The following is a 19,528-nucleotide window of genomic DNA, read 5'->3' as shown; positions in this document are numbered from 1 at the left end:
TCCAGACAAATATTTACATAATATACAAAAGACAACATCGACACAATGTACAGACAGTAGACACACCTCTGATTCCTAATTCATGAGTTGTGCCAGTTCTGGAGGATGGAGCTCCAGTCATTTTTTAGTTGTTTTTACTACTCACCACAGTCTGATCTTGTCCTGTGTTGTGACTGCTCCGAATCAGACTGTAATTGATGCACACAGGACATATTGCATGTCTTATTTTTGAATATGTTGTATAGCATATTCTACATTGATGTATTTTTAGTACACTCCTTGAATCTCCTCCAGGTCTCTGGCAAGTACTTTTGCATCACTTGAACCATTTGTGAGTAATATATATAGCTGCTGTATGCTTGCAACCCAGGAGCCTGTCTGTTCTAAGCCATATAATAGCCACTGACATCCAATCCAGAGGCTGTGCAGGTCAGTTTATGAGATCCACCAGGTTTAACGACAGCTCCCGCCGACTCAGTCAATTTCTGACAGAGTCCACCTGTTAGAAACACATGATGCTGAAAATCTGGTAACCCCCGAAAATTAAAGTGATATTTTTTTTGTAAACACTCTGATACTCACCCAGAACCCAGAAAGCTACAAGAAAGAATTGGATTATGAGATACATGTTTCAGGGCTGAAACTGTCTAATGTCCAGAGTTTCATACATACAGGTAAGAAGCATGAACATATGTCATATGAACATATGAATCTGTATATTTGCATAAGCTCCTCCTCCTTCCAGGAGAAGACTAAATAATATAATAAAAGCAGAGGGAAGCTTGTGTACTCCACCTATGTTTAGAAGAGTAAATTAATTAATTATTTAATTTGCTTTTGTATAACAGTAAGTTATTAAGTTCCTCTTCAAAAAGTATCCTGTCTAGTGCATATTCTTTACCTATTGTGAACTTAGATTATTTACTAGTCATGTTTTGATGTACTGCAGAAGTTATGTGCCTTTGTGGCTTAACTGAATTAAATACTTTTTTTGTATAAAAATATTTTTCTTTAAATTTACCCCAGTTATTCTCCACAAGTCTCAATGTAATCAGACAGTTATTTTTAATTAATTCATTTATGTATTGTGTTTAGGACAGGCATCAAGGAATGGCAAACCAGCAACACTAATATAATGGGTTCATCATCCACGAAGCTTCTATAGACCTACTGATGGAAATGTATATTGTGTTGTACTTTAAGTTCCTTTGGATCAAAATAAATATGTGTAATCCTTCCTCCAAGGAAGGCAACTGTCATCCTACTATGGTTGTTATAGTTAGCATTCATGAGCATTAGTATGGAACGGTGATTAAACCTTTTTTTACAGGATCTACTTCATAGGTGTCCCGTTATTTAGAATGAATAGCCACCCCAACAGCCAATCAGAAAAGAGTATTTTTTTCTCTCCGGGTGATAGATTTGAATAATGTATTAGAATATAGACTCTACTGGAGCATACTGTAGACTCTACTGAGAAAATACTGTATCTCTAATAGAGTGGCCATATTGAGACAAAAATAAGTAGGACTGTGAATTTGACAGGTTCATTAGGGCTTACTATCAAACTGTAATAGATTGAAAATGTAACTTCCAAACAGTTATATTTACATCCATTGCATCACTGTTTATCAGGCCAGGTCAGATGCTTTGGTTTTTGTACAGCTGCTTCACCACCTTCAGTCACTGTGCCTGTCGAGCGCAGTAGTAAACAGCAGTGTCCTCTGCTCTCAGACTCTTGGCCTCTAAGAACTGTGTGCTGATGGATCTGTCCTCAGTCAGGGTGAAATGGCTTTTCAGAGACTCTGCCTGATACACAGTGCCACCATTTCTTTGCCCAATCCACTCCAGGGGTCCTCCAGGTTTCTGTCTGATCCAGTGTATCCAGTAGCTTGTCATTGTGAATCCAGATATTTTACAGGAGATCTTAACTGTCTCTCCTGGTCTCTTCACCTGAGCAGGAGACTGATCCAGTCTGATCTCATCACAGACAATACCTTGGAAAAATGATACATTATAATAAATTGTTTTGATTAAGTACAAACAATATAAACAGGTTTTACTATAATGTTATTGTGCTAACCTCTAAAGCATAGTATGCTTTACTGTACCTTGTATGACTACCAGCATTAAAATAAAATTAGTGAACAGGTTAATGGCCTGTATTCTCATTCTTGCACTGAAATGTGTACCTAGTACTGAAGTAAATGAGTACTGTAGGTTATGAAATGTATCATTAAGTAGCAATGATGTAGCTACTTTGCATAACTTCCTCTTTCACACTGCAATACAATTTGCACATGCACTGGTGGTCTTGCTTTAAGTACTTTTGCATTTTTGTTTTCATTGGACAATATCTATAATGTGTTTTCACTGACTACGTTCTGTTCTATGGTTTATCATTCTTAATACATTTCCTTTTGGTGTGTTTCTACTCATAATTGAAGACTTCTGAATTGTAAAATTCTTCAAATAACCAAAACAAAAAGTTCCCTTCTTCTGTCTATCTTTCTTTGATCCCCAAGTACCCCACTCCTGGACAAAAGAATAACCTGTCAATCTGTGACAGGTTAATAAACCTAAACTATGAACCATCATGAATCACCATGTATGTGTCAGTGTGGAAAGATTTGCAAATTGAAATATTTGCACCAGAGAGTCCGGAGTTGAGTCCTTGAGAGTGCTCAGAAGTTGTCATTGTCATTAGGAAGTAAAAAAAAACTTTACCTTTCTACACATCCAGCAGACCCACAGGATGCAGCTGTTAGTAACAGAATCAGAGATGTGGGAGACATGCTTCTGCAGGGCCCAGGAGTGGTGGGGAGCTTTGCTACCCTCTAGTGACATCAGCAACAGAGGTACCAGTCTTCTTTAAAATAACTACAGTATGCGTAAAACTGGGTTTCGAGTTGTCTTGAACACAGCCGTACAGCACTTATGCATTCATGTGCATTATATTTAATACAACCACCTTACGTGTTAGAATGTGATATAAGAGCCAGCCAGACGCTAGTTAGTTTGCATGGGGGATATCTGGACAATCTGTAGTTTAGGCCTTTTTGACATTATGTGAAAACAGTTGGTTCGACACTTTCATTAGGTCATTTTTGGACGGTTTAACCTAATAATGTCACATAGCACCTTTGACTGAACAGACCAGTGGGAATGTGTTTTACTACGAATTGGGATATGAAATGTAAAATTTTTTAACATTTTAACAATGTAACATTGTATAATTTTCCTATTCTGTTATGCAACAGTTAGATTCGGTCTGACTATTTATTAATTTCTGATTGGATGAGAGGCAGTCCATGAATCATCACGAGAGGCAATATCCCAGCACAACACCACTTAAGACTTTTTACTGCTAGTAATCCCTCCGCATATTGCATTGAATTATCCAAAACAAATGTTCCATTCAAAACCTCCACAAAACCTGAGTTTTTAGATTTATTAGTGATTATTTCATGCTAAGTTTTACAAAATAAAAGGGCATTGAACTCTGAACTTATTTGTTAATACAGAACTACTGCCGTTTTAAAGTTTAAAGTTATGTTGCTTGGCAATGGTAAATGAAAAGGCTAAAGATTAGAACTATTTTTGTGGGTGGAAGATGAACGAACACAAATCAAAATAAACAATAGAAAACATAATTTTGTATCTTATAAGGCATTATAGTAGTTCCTATAAACATGTGAACATCTCCATGAGTTGTTATACTCACCTTTGAATACCATTATATAATGTGTGATCAACCTTTATGTGATTTGCAATCCATGATTATTCAAAGGAAAATATAATGTCAGTGGAGTATTCAATGATGTAACATGATTTGATAGGATCATGCAGTGCTTCCTTTCATGCTGAAAATAGTTAAAAACATAACTTCCGAATATAAAAACTAAATAAGAGGACTCACAGTAACATGCATGTTGGATTTGTTATGGTTGCATTACCACTTTAACTGAGTATGTTCAAGCGAGTGTAATTCCCTTCTCTTCTCAGACTCTTGGCCTCTAAGTATTGTGTGCTGATGGATCTGCCCTCAGTGAGAGTGAGCTGGCGTTTCAGAGACTCTGCCTGATTCATTCATTCAACATGCATTTCCACTCCAGGAATCCTCCTGGTCTTTGTCTGATCCATTGTATCCAGCTTGCCATTGTAACTCCTTTGCTTTTGCTAACGGAGATGTTCACCATCTCTCCTGGTCTCTTGAAGCAGTCTGATCTCATCACAGATATTGTTTTGAGAAAAAGACACATTGAAAAAGAAAAAGACCTTCCTCAATGAAGTGTAGCAGATGTGAACTGATGCATTCTGTACAATAAGTAGCATATACTGTATCTTTAAAGCAAGATCTCTATTACCTAGGAATAACTTGCATGTTCGGTTTCCTTTTGTTTCATCTTGTGGTACTTGTGGTGGTTATTGTAGTAATATGCTATGTACAAAATAACAATAATTATATCAATAATGATAAAAATGATTGTGTTAATAAAGTGTCAGTGCTCTTCCTATGTGATGTGTTTTTGTACATGGCATATGTCTCCTCCATCACTGTGTCTGTCTGGCACAGTAGTACACAGCTGTGTCCTCGGTCTTCAGGCTGTTCATCTGCAGATACACCTGCTTCTTGCTGTTGTCTCTAGAGATGGTGAATCTTCCCTGAATTGTTTGTGCATAATATATTGTTGTGGTGTATATTATAGAAAGCCATTCCAAGCCCTTTCCAGGGGCCTGTCTGATCCAAGCAGTGGTTGGATCACTGCTAAACCCAGAGTATGTGCAGGTCAGTTTGTGAGAGTCTCCAGGTTTAAGAACCACTGACTCAGATTCAGTCAGAGTCTGACAAAGCCCACCTGTTTAGAAATGTTGAAAAATCTCAATCAATAAATTATATCCATGTTCTTAGAGGACCCTTCTGAAATAGTTGATCAATTTCACATGGATGAATTATGAATAAACACATTCACATACTAAGTAATTACTACTCACCACATATGCAGAGAGACACACAAATCAGTTTATGAAGTATGAAGTCCATGCTGTAGCCTATATGCAGATAAATATGTGGTGCTGTCTCAGTAAAAACATACAGTATATATCAACAAAGAATAGTGTTTTGCATAAACTCCTCCCACTGTGAGAATATGTGAAACACTTAATGAAAGAATTGCTACCATATTGAAATGATAATCAGCAGTCAGACAGCAGAACACAGCAGCAGAAAATTCAAATTGAGACAAAGACTAAATTCTTAAGGAGCAAATAAAAGTTGATTCAAAGATTGGGTATGTGATTTGGGCACTGTTTAGTTTGATCTTTTGTTCAACACAGTTTAATTTAGTGGAGAACAATAAAATGAGATATGAGCGCCATCTACAGGCAGGCATTCATTCTCTCCAAGCAAATCCATCTTACCCCAGAGTCTTTATACAAATTCAAATGAAACAGCAGTTATTTGCAAGATCTCTTTAATAAAAAATACGTACACAATATGGCATTCATAGAAAAATCTCATTAGATCTCTCATTAGTCATGACAAATACTAGATACATTTCCATTGCTTTTTCTGTTATACTTTTCACATATGTGGATCAGAGATCATTTTGTCCTCTCTAATGCTGAAAGACAAAGCAGAGTATAGGCTACTAGAAAACTTACGAATGTTGACTGAAATATAATTGGTCAATGTGGTTCTTTGAACACATTGTACAAGACATGAAGTACAAAAGTAGATTTAGTGAGAGGACTGACTTTCAAATACATTATCCTCCACAGGTTAAGGTATTTGAAGACTTACAAAACATTTGTTAACACTACATTCAAACCAAAGGCTATTTATAATATGTTTTCATCTTTATCTTCTCTCCAATGTTGTCCCTTTTAGTGTATATTCTCTTTTATAATATTCTATTTTAAATGTTTTTTCTGTGCCTGTATAATTGATGGTTGGATGAGAGCCAAGTTACTTTCCGATGATCACATTCCTGTATCCCTGGACGTGGCAGAGCTTGTCGCTGTCGAAGTCGACCACCAGCTTCCTCAGGCCCCAGTGGCTTGGCGTGAAGTACACTTTGACCTTGGCCTCCTGACCTGCCTCCACCGTAGATGGCAGCCTGTGAGACAATAAATATTTAAAACCCCTGTGTCATGTCTGACCCCGGTAGCAGTCAAGAGTTTACACGGATGCCATTAGCTCTTGAGTGTTCATATATAAACACACATTAATAATGAGAGAGGAGGTTTGTGACCATGACCGCACCGCAGTATAGGCTGGGGAGATAGGGCCAATAACCTTATGATAAGAGTATCTGACAATACAGCTGCCGCATGCTCTATCTCAGATTGTTTATGGGAGAACTGAAGGGTGTGCTGTAGTGATCGATGCTTGTTTAAGCCACCAGTGAGAAACTAGTTTCCAATATCAGACCACTGCAGCCTAGAGGGCTAAAGTTTTAGGAACAGAGAGTACAAGTCTTACAAATGACAGACAGTTTTGGCAGATACCGAACATTCCGTATTACATGGTGTGATAAGCTAGTACAAAAAAAACAAATCTTTTTGCCTGGCTTTCACCCCGACCCCTCCCTTGCAGACTCCCCAAGCACCCACAGTTCCATTCCTTTTCTGGTCTCTTGTTACATAACACCACTTGAAGCCAAACATCTGGGTACTGACTCTAGAACCACTCTTTGCTAAATATCAGGTTACTTTGGACTGTCTGAACTTGTGGGATCATACCCGGTGTTTGTTTTAGATTCTGTCCTAGACAAATAAATTTGACCCGAGGAGACAGACGGGGCTACTGCTGACAACTTCTGTCTTTCCAGAAAGTGCGTTGCTGTAACACCCTCTCTAATCACTGTTTGATTAAGAGATAAGATGCCGGATGTCTCTTTTCAAAAGGTTAAGGGTAGGGAGGTTTACCTTTTATAACCTTATCTGTGAATCAGGATTTTACCAGACATGCCAAAAAAGGGCCACATATGTTTTACAGTTTAACATCAGGAGATAACTCATTTCCTATATTGCCTGCTGATAAACAGAAATCAGTCAGAAAGCAATACCATGACAATAACTCTGTGCCTATCCACCCATAACCCCATCCATCCACCCAAACCCACTTCTCTGTGATGGTTTTGCCTCCAGTGAGGTTGGCTCCCTCCACCTTGAAGCAGCAGCCGGTGAGGGGGACAGGCAGTGGGTTGTGCACTGTGATCTCTGCAGCCAGTTTACGGTTCATCTTGGGCTCTCCTAGAACCTGTAAACAACAACCCACACACTGGTGAAACCACAGCACATACTGCAAAGCACACACACACACACACACTTCATTCACCCGCTTTACACACACACACACACACACACACACACACACACACACCACACACACACACACACACTGTACACAAGAACACATAGATATCACATACTGTACACATAAGGGTTTCTAGGATATCTGTGTAAAATATTTCCCTCAGTGTTCTTATCACATTTGTATCAGATTCTTATCTGCTGCCCAAACTCAGTCTTTTCTACAGAGGAAATGGAGAGTGATTGTCAGCAATGTTGGAATGCAGTTTGCTGGAGGGGTAATAAAGGGGAAAACGGCAATACAGGAGTGCCAACAAAGACATGCAGCTACAAACCCGCACCCACATGCAGTTATCTCTTTACACATCGCTATCAACCATTTGTTCTCTTTGGGGATTTTTGCTTTACTCCTCTCTATCTGACTACCATGAGTTAATTGGGTAACACTTTTCAAAACGCTTCTGTCTTAATTAACTGCAGCACAAACAGCACTAGAAGAGTAATGTCACATCCACAGAAATACATGCTTACACATGCTTTAGCAGGTAGTAGTAGTAGTAGTAGTAGGTTAAATGGTACTGACACTGGCCAATAATTACAGATCAGCATTATTACATTTTAAATATGGCATACATTATTACCGGCCCAGATTAATAAGCAACACATACGAAGTAGGTTAATATTGGGGGTCTATCTATCATTTCTCTGTCAGTCAAGGCGTCCTTGACCTGAAAACTGTTGAAGACCTCTGAAGTATCACCTTCATTCATCTGCTTTACATTCTACTGTAAGCTCTAGAAAAACAATTAATACAACTTTTTGACTATTTTTCATACCCGGATCTTGATTTCGGGGTTCTCCAGGACGATGTTTCTGACAGCCAGGATCATGTCGCCATTGCCTCGGTCGACAAGGAGAGCTACCAGGCGGATCAGGTTGTCCTCAGTCAGAGAGTTGCAGTACTTACTGTAGTTCAACCGCAAGGGCACTGACCGCTCTGAGAAAACACAGACACATACAGCATATCTATTACCTATAAACTATGCACAGCTTAAATCATTTCAACACAAGCTTTCTGTATACACACACACACTCAGTCCTGCATCTGGAATTCAGATTTAGACTCAGTCCTAACAATAGAATTAAAGTGTCCATACAGTATACTATGAATTAACAAGTAGATTAAACATTTTTACAAATCCACATTAATTCGAACACATGCGTTTATGATTGTTCTGATTACATTAGCTCTTTTTTTCTGTAAACATAGTTGTTGAAAATTACCTCCTTCAGGGGGAAGCTCCACATTGAGTAGGTCCTTGTAGCCACAGTCGTTTCCCAGGATACCGCTGTACGAAGCGGCGCGAGAGGCGAAGACCAGGCGGCATTTCTTGTCGCTCGCCGTTTTGTTCTTGACCACGGCGAACACGTCAAAGTCACAGCCCTTCTTCATGGATGAACTGACCTTGATCTTGACATCCAGGCCAACCTCCTTGTCCTGCTGGAGTTTGATCAGGTGCTCGGCTCTCTTGAAGGACTCCCTTTCCTCCTCAGACCCTATGGATGAGGAAGATGCATTACAGTGAGTGACAAATGTTTCATTTTCACTAATGACCCTGGTAGTTCTGCAGGGCAAATCCAGATGGCTGAGCACACATCTGAATCGTTGTGTTGTCTCTCCACACATCATTCCATCCTTATACATGTGAGTGTGTCTGCTTCTTCATGAGTGCTGTGCATATTAGTTTCAGAACACCCTCTTTTGTCCTGTCCAGCAGACTGTATTTATCTTCAATACTGCAGGATTGTGATGGTCATTAGTGTTTGGGCCACACACTGGCTATTTCTGCTGCAGAGGTCTGAGAAAGTTTGCATTCAAGATGTGGGCTGGACTGTTGCCTCCTATTTAGTAATGGAGGCATGAAGTCTCGAAGAACATTTTGTTGGAAGTGAAAAAGGATGGTTGATGTATAATAAAAGTTGTTGATTTTAGATTGATGAGGTTGGCCTTGTCATTTCAGACTAGTAATAAATGCTTAGGACTTGCAGGCATGCAATGTTTCAAAGCGCACAATGTATCCTTCATCTAATGGAAATACCATAAAATACCGTAAGTATACCACAAGACAAAGCCAAATACTGATGCCTGCAACCACCACAGCCAGTCAGTCACCTTTACTGTGTTGCATAATCTGACCCTTAATTGTCATGCCTATATTATTGTACTGCATTGAATTTTAGTATTTGTTAGTCTAGGTAAGTGGGGAAAGTTGGTCATATGGAAAGGCTCCTCTTACCCTCTGGGTATTTATACAGGTGTGTGATGTCCTCCCTTTGGTCACTGCCCACGCTCTTGGTGGAGATGTGCTGGCCAACAAAGGCCGAGCTGATGACCTCCTTGGTGGTGCCATCGGGCCGCTTCATAAAAGTCTTCACGTCAGCGTTCACCTCCGCAAACACGAATGGAGCATCATATTTCGTGTTCAGCTGACCCTCTTTTATAGCCTTGAGAGGGACTGGACCACAACAAAACACATCTGATGGAAGAACACAGCCACAGAGGAAGAGAGAGAGAGAGAGAGAGAGAGATTGTTTCATGACTTACTTCTTGCAGCATTCTCATTAAAATCCTATTAATAACATCCCAAAAGCAATATGAAATGTAACCAGCATGCACCTACATTACAGATGACCAAAGAGTTTTATGTGGTGCGTGTTCTTACAATTCAATTAAATTCACTCTTCAGTGTACAATATTGCCAAAGTAAAAATGTAAAAATTAATAAATTAAAGTAGAATAAGAGCAATACTAGTGGTAATAATGGTAATGCTAATGTTAATAATATTGAAAGAAAGAAGTATGAAATTAATTAAAAGTATACAAAAGCAGGAATAAAATTGTAAATAATTGAAATGGAAACAAACAAATAAACAAACAAATTGTGTTCTTACTCTCACTCCTCTCCTGCGGTGTGGAGTCGCTGGCCTGCCATCCATCATAACCAGCAGGGAGATCCGGCCGGTTCATCCAGGACTCCACCCAGCAGTGATAGTTCCTATGGCGATAAGAAAACAGACACGGATCATCTTCACCTCAACATTCCTTCAATCATGACTCAACTGCAAAGAGGCAAGTGCTGTCAAAGCAAATTACATGTTCTCTTCCACTTCTCTTGCCAAGAGGTTAGAACATGTCTGTGCACAATTATGTCAATATTCAAATCAAACCTCAATAAATATAAGTCAGTTCTGGATGACAAGTGATAGGATGTATTTTCATTATAACTGCCTGCAAGAGCTAGACAGACTAAATACATATGAGGGAAAGACAATAAGTATTATTGTCCTCTACTGTACATTAATTCTAAGTGTTTCCTAACGTCCATTTCAGGGCTTGTACTGACCATATGCTGTCTCTTGTGCGGTTGATAGGCTGACCCTTCTCGTCTATGTAGCGCTCGATCACCAGGTTTTGGTTAGTGTCGTGGGCAGAGAGGTAGTTGGTGATGACTCTGCACGGAATGCCCAGAGCACGGGCCACTGCAGGAGAGGACAGAAAGATTATGGATAATTCAACTAAAGAAGTACAGAGCTCTCACATGGCGTATTTTTATGAACAAGGCACAGTCCTTTTAATTAACGGCATATTAAAGTTGAGGCCATAAAAGAGGTGTAGTTACATTAGTGAAATCAAGATGTGTGAATAAACTTAGAATTTGACACAAAATAGCTAAATAGTTACATAGTCCTTTCAGATTTCAAGATGTAATTCGAGCCAAGTTTAAAACTAATACAAAAGAAAGACTTGCACATAAACTTTTGGGCCAAGATTTCTAGCTCATGAAATCCTGCATCATGGCGAAACTCTCTGTGATGTTTAGCACATGGTTTCCCCAGTAAAGTATCACCCCAACATTTAACTCCATGTCACCCACCGGAGCAGCCCACCAACACTGACTAACTCCAGATCAGTCAAATCTGAAAACTGTTCAGGTAATCAGCGTACCTGAGCAGGCCACAGCGGCAAACACCCAGCACTGGCCGTAGCGCACGGCCCTGCAACCTGACTGGTGCCAATCCTGCAGGATCTCCACGCTGCCCCTCCAGGACATGGGGCTTACGCCGTCATCAAATGGCTCCTTCCACTTCCCCGTCAGCACTCCATAATCCTGATCGTTTGAGTTCACCTGGAAGCAGAGGAGCAGAGAGCGGACGGGCTGAGTTAATAAACTGGTGAAGTGGCTTGGAGTTTAGAGAGAACAGTTGGTGTTCCTGTGGCTGAGCAAAGAAAAATGGTCGAGTAACACCAATATCTAAATGACTGACCGACCGAATGATTGAGCTAATGAATGAACAAACATGTAGAACACAAGGATTCTAAGGAAGGAGAATATACAAATGCAGAAATCCTAGATGGCACAGAATGACTGTGTTTCATAGCTGTTTGAAATGGTAGTGCTGAAAAATATAATGGAACAAGCACCACAAATGCCTGGCAGGCTGATGCATGTTCATCTACGTACTACACTGTGTAGATTTTGTTTTAAATGCAGCAATTGTATCACTAATCATATCACTAGCAATTGTATCACTAATCACTAATCGTGTGCATGGACCATAGAGTTAGCATTGGCATAGATCAGTGTTTCCAGAAAGAAAAACAGTGAGTGAGATTTTAGTTTTTTTTTTTTTTTTTTGGGAGTGATGTTTCCAACCCCATGGCTCTTTTTTGGATTGTTAGAGGAAGAGCAGTGAAGCTCGAAACATCACTGCAAAAAAATGTGTATGGATCATCTCTTACGCCCTGTTACTGTAGATCAGTGTCTCCACCTTACCATTGCACTGATGACCCTAGTCACATACACAGGGTTGCTTCTTGCAGCACAGTCCTCTGGTGGGTTCCTCAAGCACTTTGGATTCACTTCCAATATCCTCAGACACGCGTCCAGGATCCCTGTCTCGTACTGACCAATACACAATCACACAGGAACAGAACAGATACAGACAAATTATACATCTGAAATGCATACACAGGGGTGCAGGGAGTCATGCATTAAATCTCTAAAAATGTGGTTACATTTTGCTGAAAGATGTTACTGTATGTATTTTGTGTAAATATTAACAGACTGAAAAATAATCTGTGTACTCTTGATCATTTCTTCAGACTGTTTGGAGGTAACTTTGGAAAGAACTTGCACTGCACATAACCTTGGCACTTGTAGTCTGCATTTCATCATGTGCTGTAATTTACTGCAAAGCAGTCATTTAGACATACATTTTTCTTTCTTCCCTCCCTAACAAGGGGGGATGATGTGGAATGGTACCAGCCTGTATCTTCTGTGGCACTATATCTCTGTCATCACAGGATTTTAGGAGATTAGCATTTCTCTGATAGGCAGACATTGTTTCATAAGTCTGGTATGTCTGTTTCAGAAGACTTAGCAGCAACCCGTTAAGGTATGTGTGTGTGTGACTATGTTTGTGTGCTTGCACGTGTTGCATGTGTGTGTGTGTGTGTGTGTGTGTGTGTGTGTGTGTGTGTGTGTGTGTGTGTGTGTGTGTGTGTGTGTCCCACCTGTCCAAATTCCCAGGCGCTGCCGATGGGGTATTTGTAGCTGCCCCTGAAAATAATCCCATCCTGAGAGAGCACGTATTCTTTGAGGGCCTCCTCATCAGCCATATACACGGCATCTCCTGCCATTCACATAGACACAAAAACTTCAGGTGTGAGCTCTGTGTTTGTGTGTGTGTGTGTGTGTGTGTGTGTGTGTGTGCGTGTGTACACAATGGTCACTCACTGGGACACCAGGGGTTGAAGAGCATCAGGAACTCGCCCAGGCTGACTTTGTAGCCAGACTGATCCAGGGTCAGTGAGTAGCGGCCGATCGGTGCGTCTGGCGCGGCGCTGATGGTCAGGGCGAGCCAGCCGGAGGAGGGGCTGCTGACTGTGGCGCTCCACCTCGTCTCGTCGGCCTCGTCGCTCACACAGAACACGGCCCTGGTGCATGACTCCTCCGACGGCTGAGGTCCTACAAGCGCAAAAGAGGAAGGGAAACCGATGTGTTCCTCAATTCTGCTTTTTCTGCGACAACGTTCCCTTAGACAGATTTAGATCCAAGTACTCATGGGAGCAAGCAATGTGGGGAACACAAGAATGTGACACCAGTCATTGAGTCTCACAGTGATACAGGACATTTTCAGCTACTTTATGTAAACAAGTCTAAATTGTTTTGCTTTCATGCTATGTTTTAGAACAAGCCTCTGATAATGCTCATGACTAAACAGAGTGAAATCCATGGCTTCTCCATACAGGACTGTCTGGCTAAGAACAGAGAGGTATTAAGGTAGCTGCATCTTCCTCTCAAATTCCTGCTGGAGTTTCAAAGATAATAGTTATCATGAGGCAGCTAGCGCTCACCAAAAGCAGCCACATAATTCTTGCATGCTTTCGCTGTTATCCTCCACAACCAACTCTGGAATGTACCGCAGCTCGAGACGGAGAGGACAGAGACGACGGCACGAACGGCTGACTGCCCAGGGCCACTGAAGATCTGGGAATGCTGCCGACCTTCTGTTTTAGCAGAGGCCAAGAGTCTTAGCAAAGGCATGCGAGCTCACCGCTGAGAATACCATTGTTATGTCCCACCCAGGGATGGCTGGCAAGGATTCACACTTTGACTGGTGTGACCGGGTCAAAGGTCATGGGGCTCAAAGACTGAGCAGGGCTATGTGGGTGTGAGGTGTGTTGAATACCCCTTACTTCCTGCCCTCTCTTTTCCATGACCTCCCAAAGGAAATATATTAGCCGAGCCCACATGCAACAGTTTATGTAAGCCCACTCATATAAAAAACGTTAGTGAAACTCAGGCCCTGCTTTGATCCTGTCCCAGTATGACTCCCCCAGGAGGCTGTTACAGCTGACAGCATGCCAACTGCTCGGCTATCATTACTGGCTGCTCTGGTAAACACTTTATCTTCCACAGGCCACATGTTTCCTGTCAGGTCCTCTTCATCCTGTGTTTTAAACTTTGCAAATGTGGAGTGGATGCAACTGTTTCACGGTTTATTTGCATGGGCTTTAGCGATAAGACTGACTCTATTGTTTCTGCTCCCACTCTTGCCACTTGTGGCAGTTTTCCATTTGCTTCTTTTTAGCAGCATGGGTAGAGGTGACCCCTGAGTCATTTGAACACCGCGGCATCTCAGCAATTCTCAAGAAACATTCTGGGATCAAGATAGCTTGCAGAATAAATAAACACAAACCAAAAAAAAGCAAACAGAGGGAACTGGTTCACCCCTTTCTGCTCTGTAACTGTCAGTTCTACAGTAATGTATTTTCCCAGAATATGCTATTTTGTGCACCCCAGAGTTTCCAAATACTAAAGAATTCCTTGAGCGTCAACGCTGTTCGTTGCAGCTATTTAACTTTTGCCGGCTACATCTACGAACTGAGTCTCCAAGTTCGTCAACTGTTTCTACTGTGTTACGCTTCACACAGGCTTCAAAAATGCGGAACAGAAAGATTTCCTGTCCGTGAGGTGAACTCTTGAGGCGCAACCAAGATCAATGGCTATACAGTAGATCCCACATTCTAAATAACCACACTGTATACTGCACTCTACTCCTGTCACTTTGAATAACAGCTTCTGACAAATAAATACACATGTATACACACCATACATAAATAGATGTACAATAAGATATGAGGTGGAAAAGGGTAGGTTCTGTTTGCGTAACATTTCGGTATAAAGTGTGACCGAAACATGTATTGTCATGATTATGTTCATGTTGTAGTGATCAGGTGATCTCACCTGTCTCTGCGATGAGGCTGAGCGAGTGTTTGCCCGGCTCGTACTCTCCAGATCGCAGGCAGAGGTTGATGGTGAACGCCTGGCCTCTTCTCACGATCAGGCGGTCCAGTCCGTTGAGGTCCGTATGGTGCCCGATGTTATTGGAGGAACAGGCCAAGTCCCAGCTGCCAAGGTCCAAATATGCTGGATAGTCATGACAAACAGATATATGACTTTAAATAGAGATTGAGTTAGTGAGTGACGGAGAGAGTGAGAGACAAACAGAGAGACAGAGAAAGAGAAAGTGAGAGAGAAAGAGAGAATGAGAGGGAGAGAGAGAAATAGGGATAGATAGACATAGACATAGACAGAGGGAGGGGAGAGACAGAGGTCAATAGTAAAGAGGGCTGGGATGGGAGGGCAAAAATAGAAAGGAATGCATGGTCATAAGCAATTAGTTAGAGGCTGATGATAAAATGTGTGTGTGTGTGTGTGTGTGTGAGTGTGTGAGTCTGTGTCGGTGTGCACTTTGGGAGAGAGGGGAAGGGGGAATGAGTGGGAGAGAGGTTCTAGATTATAAATGCTGTTTACATAGCTCTTTAAACATAGAACAGTCCTTTTAAGGGAAGCACTTTCAGTACTATCATATGCAGTAGTTGGTGTTCTAATGTGTGCATTTCTGTACGATACATTATATTTTGGAGGTCTGAGCTGTGTTCAGTTAGTTTCATATACACAAACATGTAATGTGTGCCCGAGAGGCAGCTTAATTAGACTCAAAGAAATACCTCTGCCAGGGCAGAAATGTTTTCAATTATTCCTGACCTATTTTCTTTTTTCTACCTATTGCATACTGACCAACTGTGACTGGTGCAACAGAATAAACCAATACCCCGTTTAAGAGAAATGTCGATGTCAAAAGTCCATGTAGAAAAGAAGGGTATGGAGGAAAAGGGTGTGGAATAAAATGGGTAAATATGATAGCTCAACACTCCCTTGAGGTGTGTCCGCACGTCCTCCGGACATTAATCTTTCTCCGAGGGGATTTTTGTTAGTCATGGAATCCCATCCTTCTCTTTCCCCACTAAGGGAGGAACTGAATGAATCCTCTTCCCTATGACGAGACAGGGTTTTTTCCCCATTCATCCATAAGTGGGAACATGACCATCCCAGTCTGGGTAGACCAAAGCCTTCAGTAAAGACAAAAAACACACTGCACCCCTGTGTGTCTGTGCACTGACTCAGAAGTGTATATTCCTGAACCACCTTGTCATACCACACAAACAAACATTGTTGAACACTGCTGTGTTTGTGTTTCTGCCCTATACAAATATCCCGCTAATAGACACAAACAAACTATGTGTAATTACTGTAAGTGGTGGGCCTAAAAAATACATGGTCTGTCCATAAAAGAGCTCAAAGTGTTCTACATAAAGCGTGTACGAAAACGACACATGCATTACCTCAGAACATGTGTGGTGTAGCCAAAAAACGTAGCTACTCCCTCAGAAAACAGACATTTGATGAATAGCACCCGCACATTTTGCACCATAGCCTCGGTAAGGAGTGTATCTCTCCCACATGTTCAGTGCACTGATTTTAATCACACGCACACACACACACACACACACACACACACACACACACACACACACACAGACACAAGCACACACACACACACACACACACACACACAGACACAAGCACACACACACACACACAGACACATTACCTCATTCTACAGGGAAAGAAAGACTTGGCGCAAAGCCTGGGTCACACAGCTGCTGATTTAAGGCTAAGTTAAAACCTCAGGGTCATGTACTGGAACTCACTCGAGAGGCATCTGTGCATTGATTGATTACATACGCAGGCCATAAACTCGTACTGTTGATCAACAATCTGAAACAAATTAGTGCCGCGATCCAAAGGCAGTAGGTATGACTGAGCAGGAGTCTGGATCTGCAAACCACTCCGTTATTACAGCCCCTATGCTGCAATATCGGAAATTCTAAAATGAGATAAAAGGCTTGACTGTCTGGACTGCCATTACTTAATGAATAAATGAGTGTAGACAACTCTGACTAATTGTGTCTGTAAGCGTGCATTCTGCATACAAGCATTGTTATCAAACACATTTAAGTTACATTAATCATGATGTCTTGCGAAAGTGAACCTATGTGTAAGTGTGACTGGTTATGTGCATGTGTGGTTATTCAAGTCATAAGTGTTTTTTTCTGTGGTGTATGCGGTGGCACATTCCCAGCCACCTCCTGACACACCCCTCCTTCCAGCTGAACACTTCAGTTGTCTAACCTGGTTGGACCTGCCAGTGTAAAGTATGAGTAGCCTACTCAAAAGCATCACTGTGCCCACACCAGCTTAAACATGCACCCACCCACCCACACACACACACACACACACACACACACACACACACACACAGAGGCGCACACCAAAGGAAAAACCAATGTGCTTAAAACATATTTCTAACTATAGAAATCAAAGATGAATGGGTGATGTCAAGGAGTACAGGGAGTGGTACAAAAAACATGAATGAACTAAATGAATGAATGTTATTGAAATTCGAACACTAAATACCTGACGTAGCCTATGTTTTGTCATAGGCTATAAGGCACAAAACGCATGGCAACGGTTGCTGTTTCACTTTCATACACTAAAGTTGGCAACATTAACATTATATAAAGCTTCATTATGCACTATTATTGGCTCAGTTGAGTGTGCCTTTGGAAACCATATACTGTAGGCTATTCTAACCCTACCGTTATGTGTGACTGTTCCTGCACGTATTTGTCGTGTTGATGTAGGCTATAACAGCCGCGCTTTAAACTAGGCTACCTATATGTACTTACTGACTTTAAAACACAAACAGGGCGACGAATGGCACTTCCCTAAATAGCCTAGCTGTTAGATTGACCGCAGTAACACGGTGCTTTCTAAATATAGACTTTCGCTCACCAAATATAAACTTTCGCTCACCATTTATAATTCACGTTACAGGCTATACTAAATGTAATAGCCTTGTTATTCTGTAGTTTAAAGTCAAAGCATGTTTCAACTCATTAAAACTTAGACAGTATCTGTCTACTGTGTTATGTTACAGTGTCCGAAAGCAGTCTGGATCTGCAAAGCTCTTGAAACTATAGGCTTTGTTATCTTACTTTTACTCTCACACACAGGCTTCTTATCGTTTACATTTGGTCACATGTTTAAAGCGACAGTCCATGTACACATTTAAATACTCTAAGCAAAGTAGTATATGTCTATCGGTTGAAATAAACAGACTGTAGGCTACCTACTGTACATCACGGGCTTATGCTGCTTACCTGCCATTATCTCTGATGCGGTTTGGTGTGCGGTTGTTAGACTGCTCCTTCTGCTGCTATTGTCGATTATTTTCCTCGACGGTCAACTCTCTGTGCTGTTTGGGGTCCTATTTGTACGGCTCCTTCTACGTCACCAGGCATTCCAAGGAACGGGTGGGTGGATGGGTAGATGGGGACATATGCAGATGTAAGCCTAAAACAGCCTATGGAAAAGTGTTAATAAAGTTAACAAATACTGACTAACGAACCAAACCAGACAACACAAAATCACCAACAAGGCAGCCTCACTATAGGCTTCACTAGCAAAATAAATAATTATATAGTTTGACTGAAGTGTTTAACTTGGCAAAAGATCTGACAGATTCTGATACTTGAGTGTGGTGTTGTGTTTATTGTGTGTAGTGTTTTTTTGTTTTTGTTTTTTTGTTTTGTTTTGTTTTTGTGCCTAAGCCGGAAATAGTGCAAGTCAATTAAGGAGTGCCGTGTGGCAGTGTCAAAGTGAAGCTTACATAACTCGACATATCACTTCTAATAGACCTTGAATGGTGAATGAAAGTATTACTGGCAAAAACAGAGATGAGTTAGATTTCAAGTAATATTGAGGAACAGTGATGACATTTAGCCTAACATTTTGACAACGAAAGCTTCTATTTTGTTTTTTATTATTATTATTTTTATTTTGGAAATTTAAATTTTTCTAAATCCTAACTCTTCAGAACTCCTTTTAATAAAATCACTGTTACCACCAGGCCTAAATAGATATGGTTTGGTTTTGTTGCAGAAATTTTTGATAAGATCAATTTATGCCTGTACATATACATGTTTATCACTGTAAGGCCAACACTAGCCTCACAAGCTTAATTTGTTTGATCTTAACTCGAGAGAATAAAATGAGTCCTCATCTGACACACTTTTACTGTGATTAATGGAATCTCTCCAGAATATTGCTTAATCATCCACTGAAGTTACCAAAGGCAATCGAGCCAGAGCCTGTAAAAGTTTTGATCATACTTCCAAAATGAACACACATGTCCGTTGTAGTTCAGTGGAAGCACTCTGCAATGCCAGAAAACGAGA

General features: G+C 40.9%; 1 protein-coding gene and 1 gene segment (V, D, J or C); both read right to left on the bottom strand.

Annotated features, from left to right (window-relative positions):
* Positions 1-1,683: 1,683 nt before the first annotated feature.
* LOC125295619 lies at positions 1,684-3,737 on the bottom strand. The segment is given in 2 exon segments: positions 1,684-1,997; positions 3,725-3,737. Coding segments are annotated over 2 exon segments (327 nt in total).
* A 1,720-nt stretch (positions 3,738-5,457) lies between these two features.
* Positions 5,458-18,578, bottom strand: tgm2b (transglutaminase 2b). Its single transcript, XM_048246437.1, has 13 exons — positions 18,452-18,578; positions 15,129-15,311; positions 13,116-13,346; positions 12,893-13,011; positions 12,153-12,281; positions 11,324-11,504; positions 10,722-10,857; positions 10,270-10,373; positions 9,615-9,854; positions 8,602-8,874; positions 8,154-8,314; positions 7,128-7,264; positions 5,458-6,119 (listed from the first exon to the last, which is right to left on the bottom strand). The coding sequence occupies exons 1-13, from the start codon at positions 18,456-18,458 to the stop codon at positions 5,969-5,971; spliced, it is 2,052 nt and encodes a 683-aa protein (XP_048102394.1). The 5' UTR covers positions 18,459-18,578; the 3' UTR covers positions 5,458-5,968.
* Between the last annotated feature and the right edge of the window lie 950 nt (positions 18,579-19,528).

This window comes from Alosa alosa, chromosome 6 (genome assembly GCF_017589495.1).
Source record: "Alosa alosa isolate M-15738 ecotype Scorff River chromosome 6, AALO_Geno_1.1, whole genome shotgun sequence".
NCBI lineage: Eukaryota > Metazoa > Chordata > Actinopteri > Clupeiformes > Clupeidae > Alosa > Alosa alosa.
Note: the sequence above shows the minus strand (reverse complement) of the source record. Positions and strands in the feature narration are given on the sequence as shown.

Excerpts from the sequence above, each read along its gene's own strand:
- tgm2b (XM_048246437.1), bottom strand. Across the intron at positions 13,347-15,128 it reads CAGCCTCATCGCAGAGACAG|GACCTCAGCCGTCGGAGGAG; the intron begins GTGAGATCACCT and ends TTGCGCTTGTAG. Across the intron at positions 8,315-8,601 it reads GGAGCTTCCCCCTGAAGGAG|AGCGGTCAGTGCCCTTGCGG; the intron begins GTAATTTTCAAC and ends GTGTTTTCTCAG.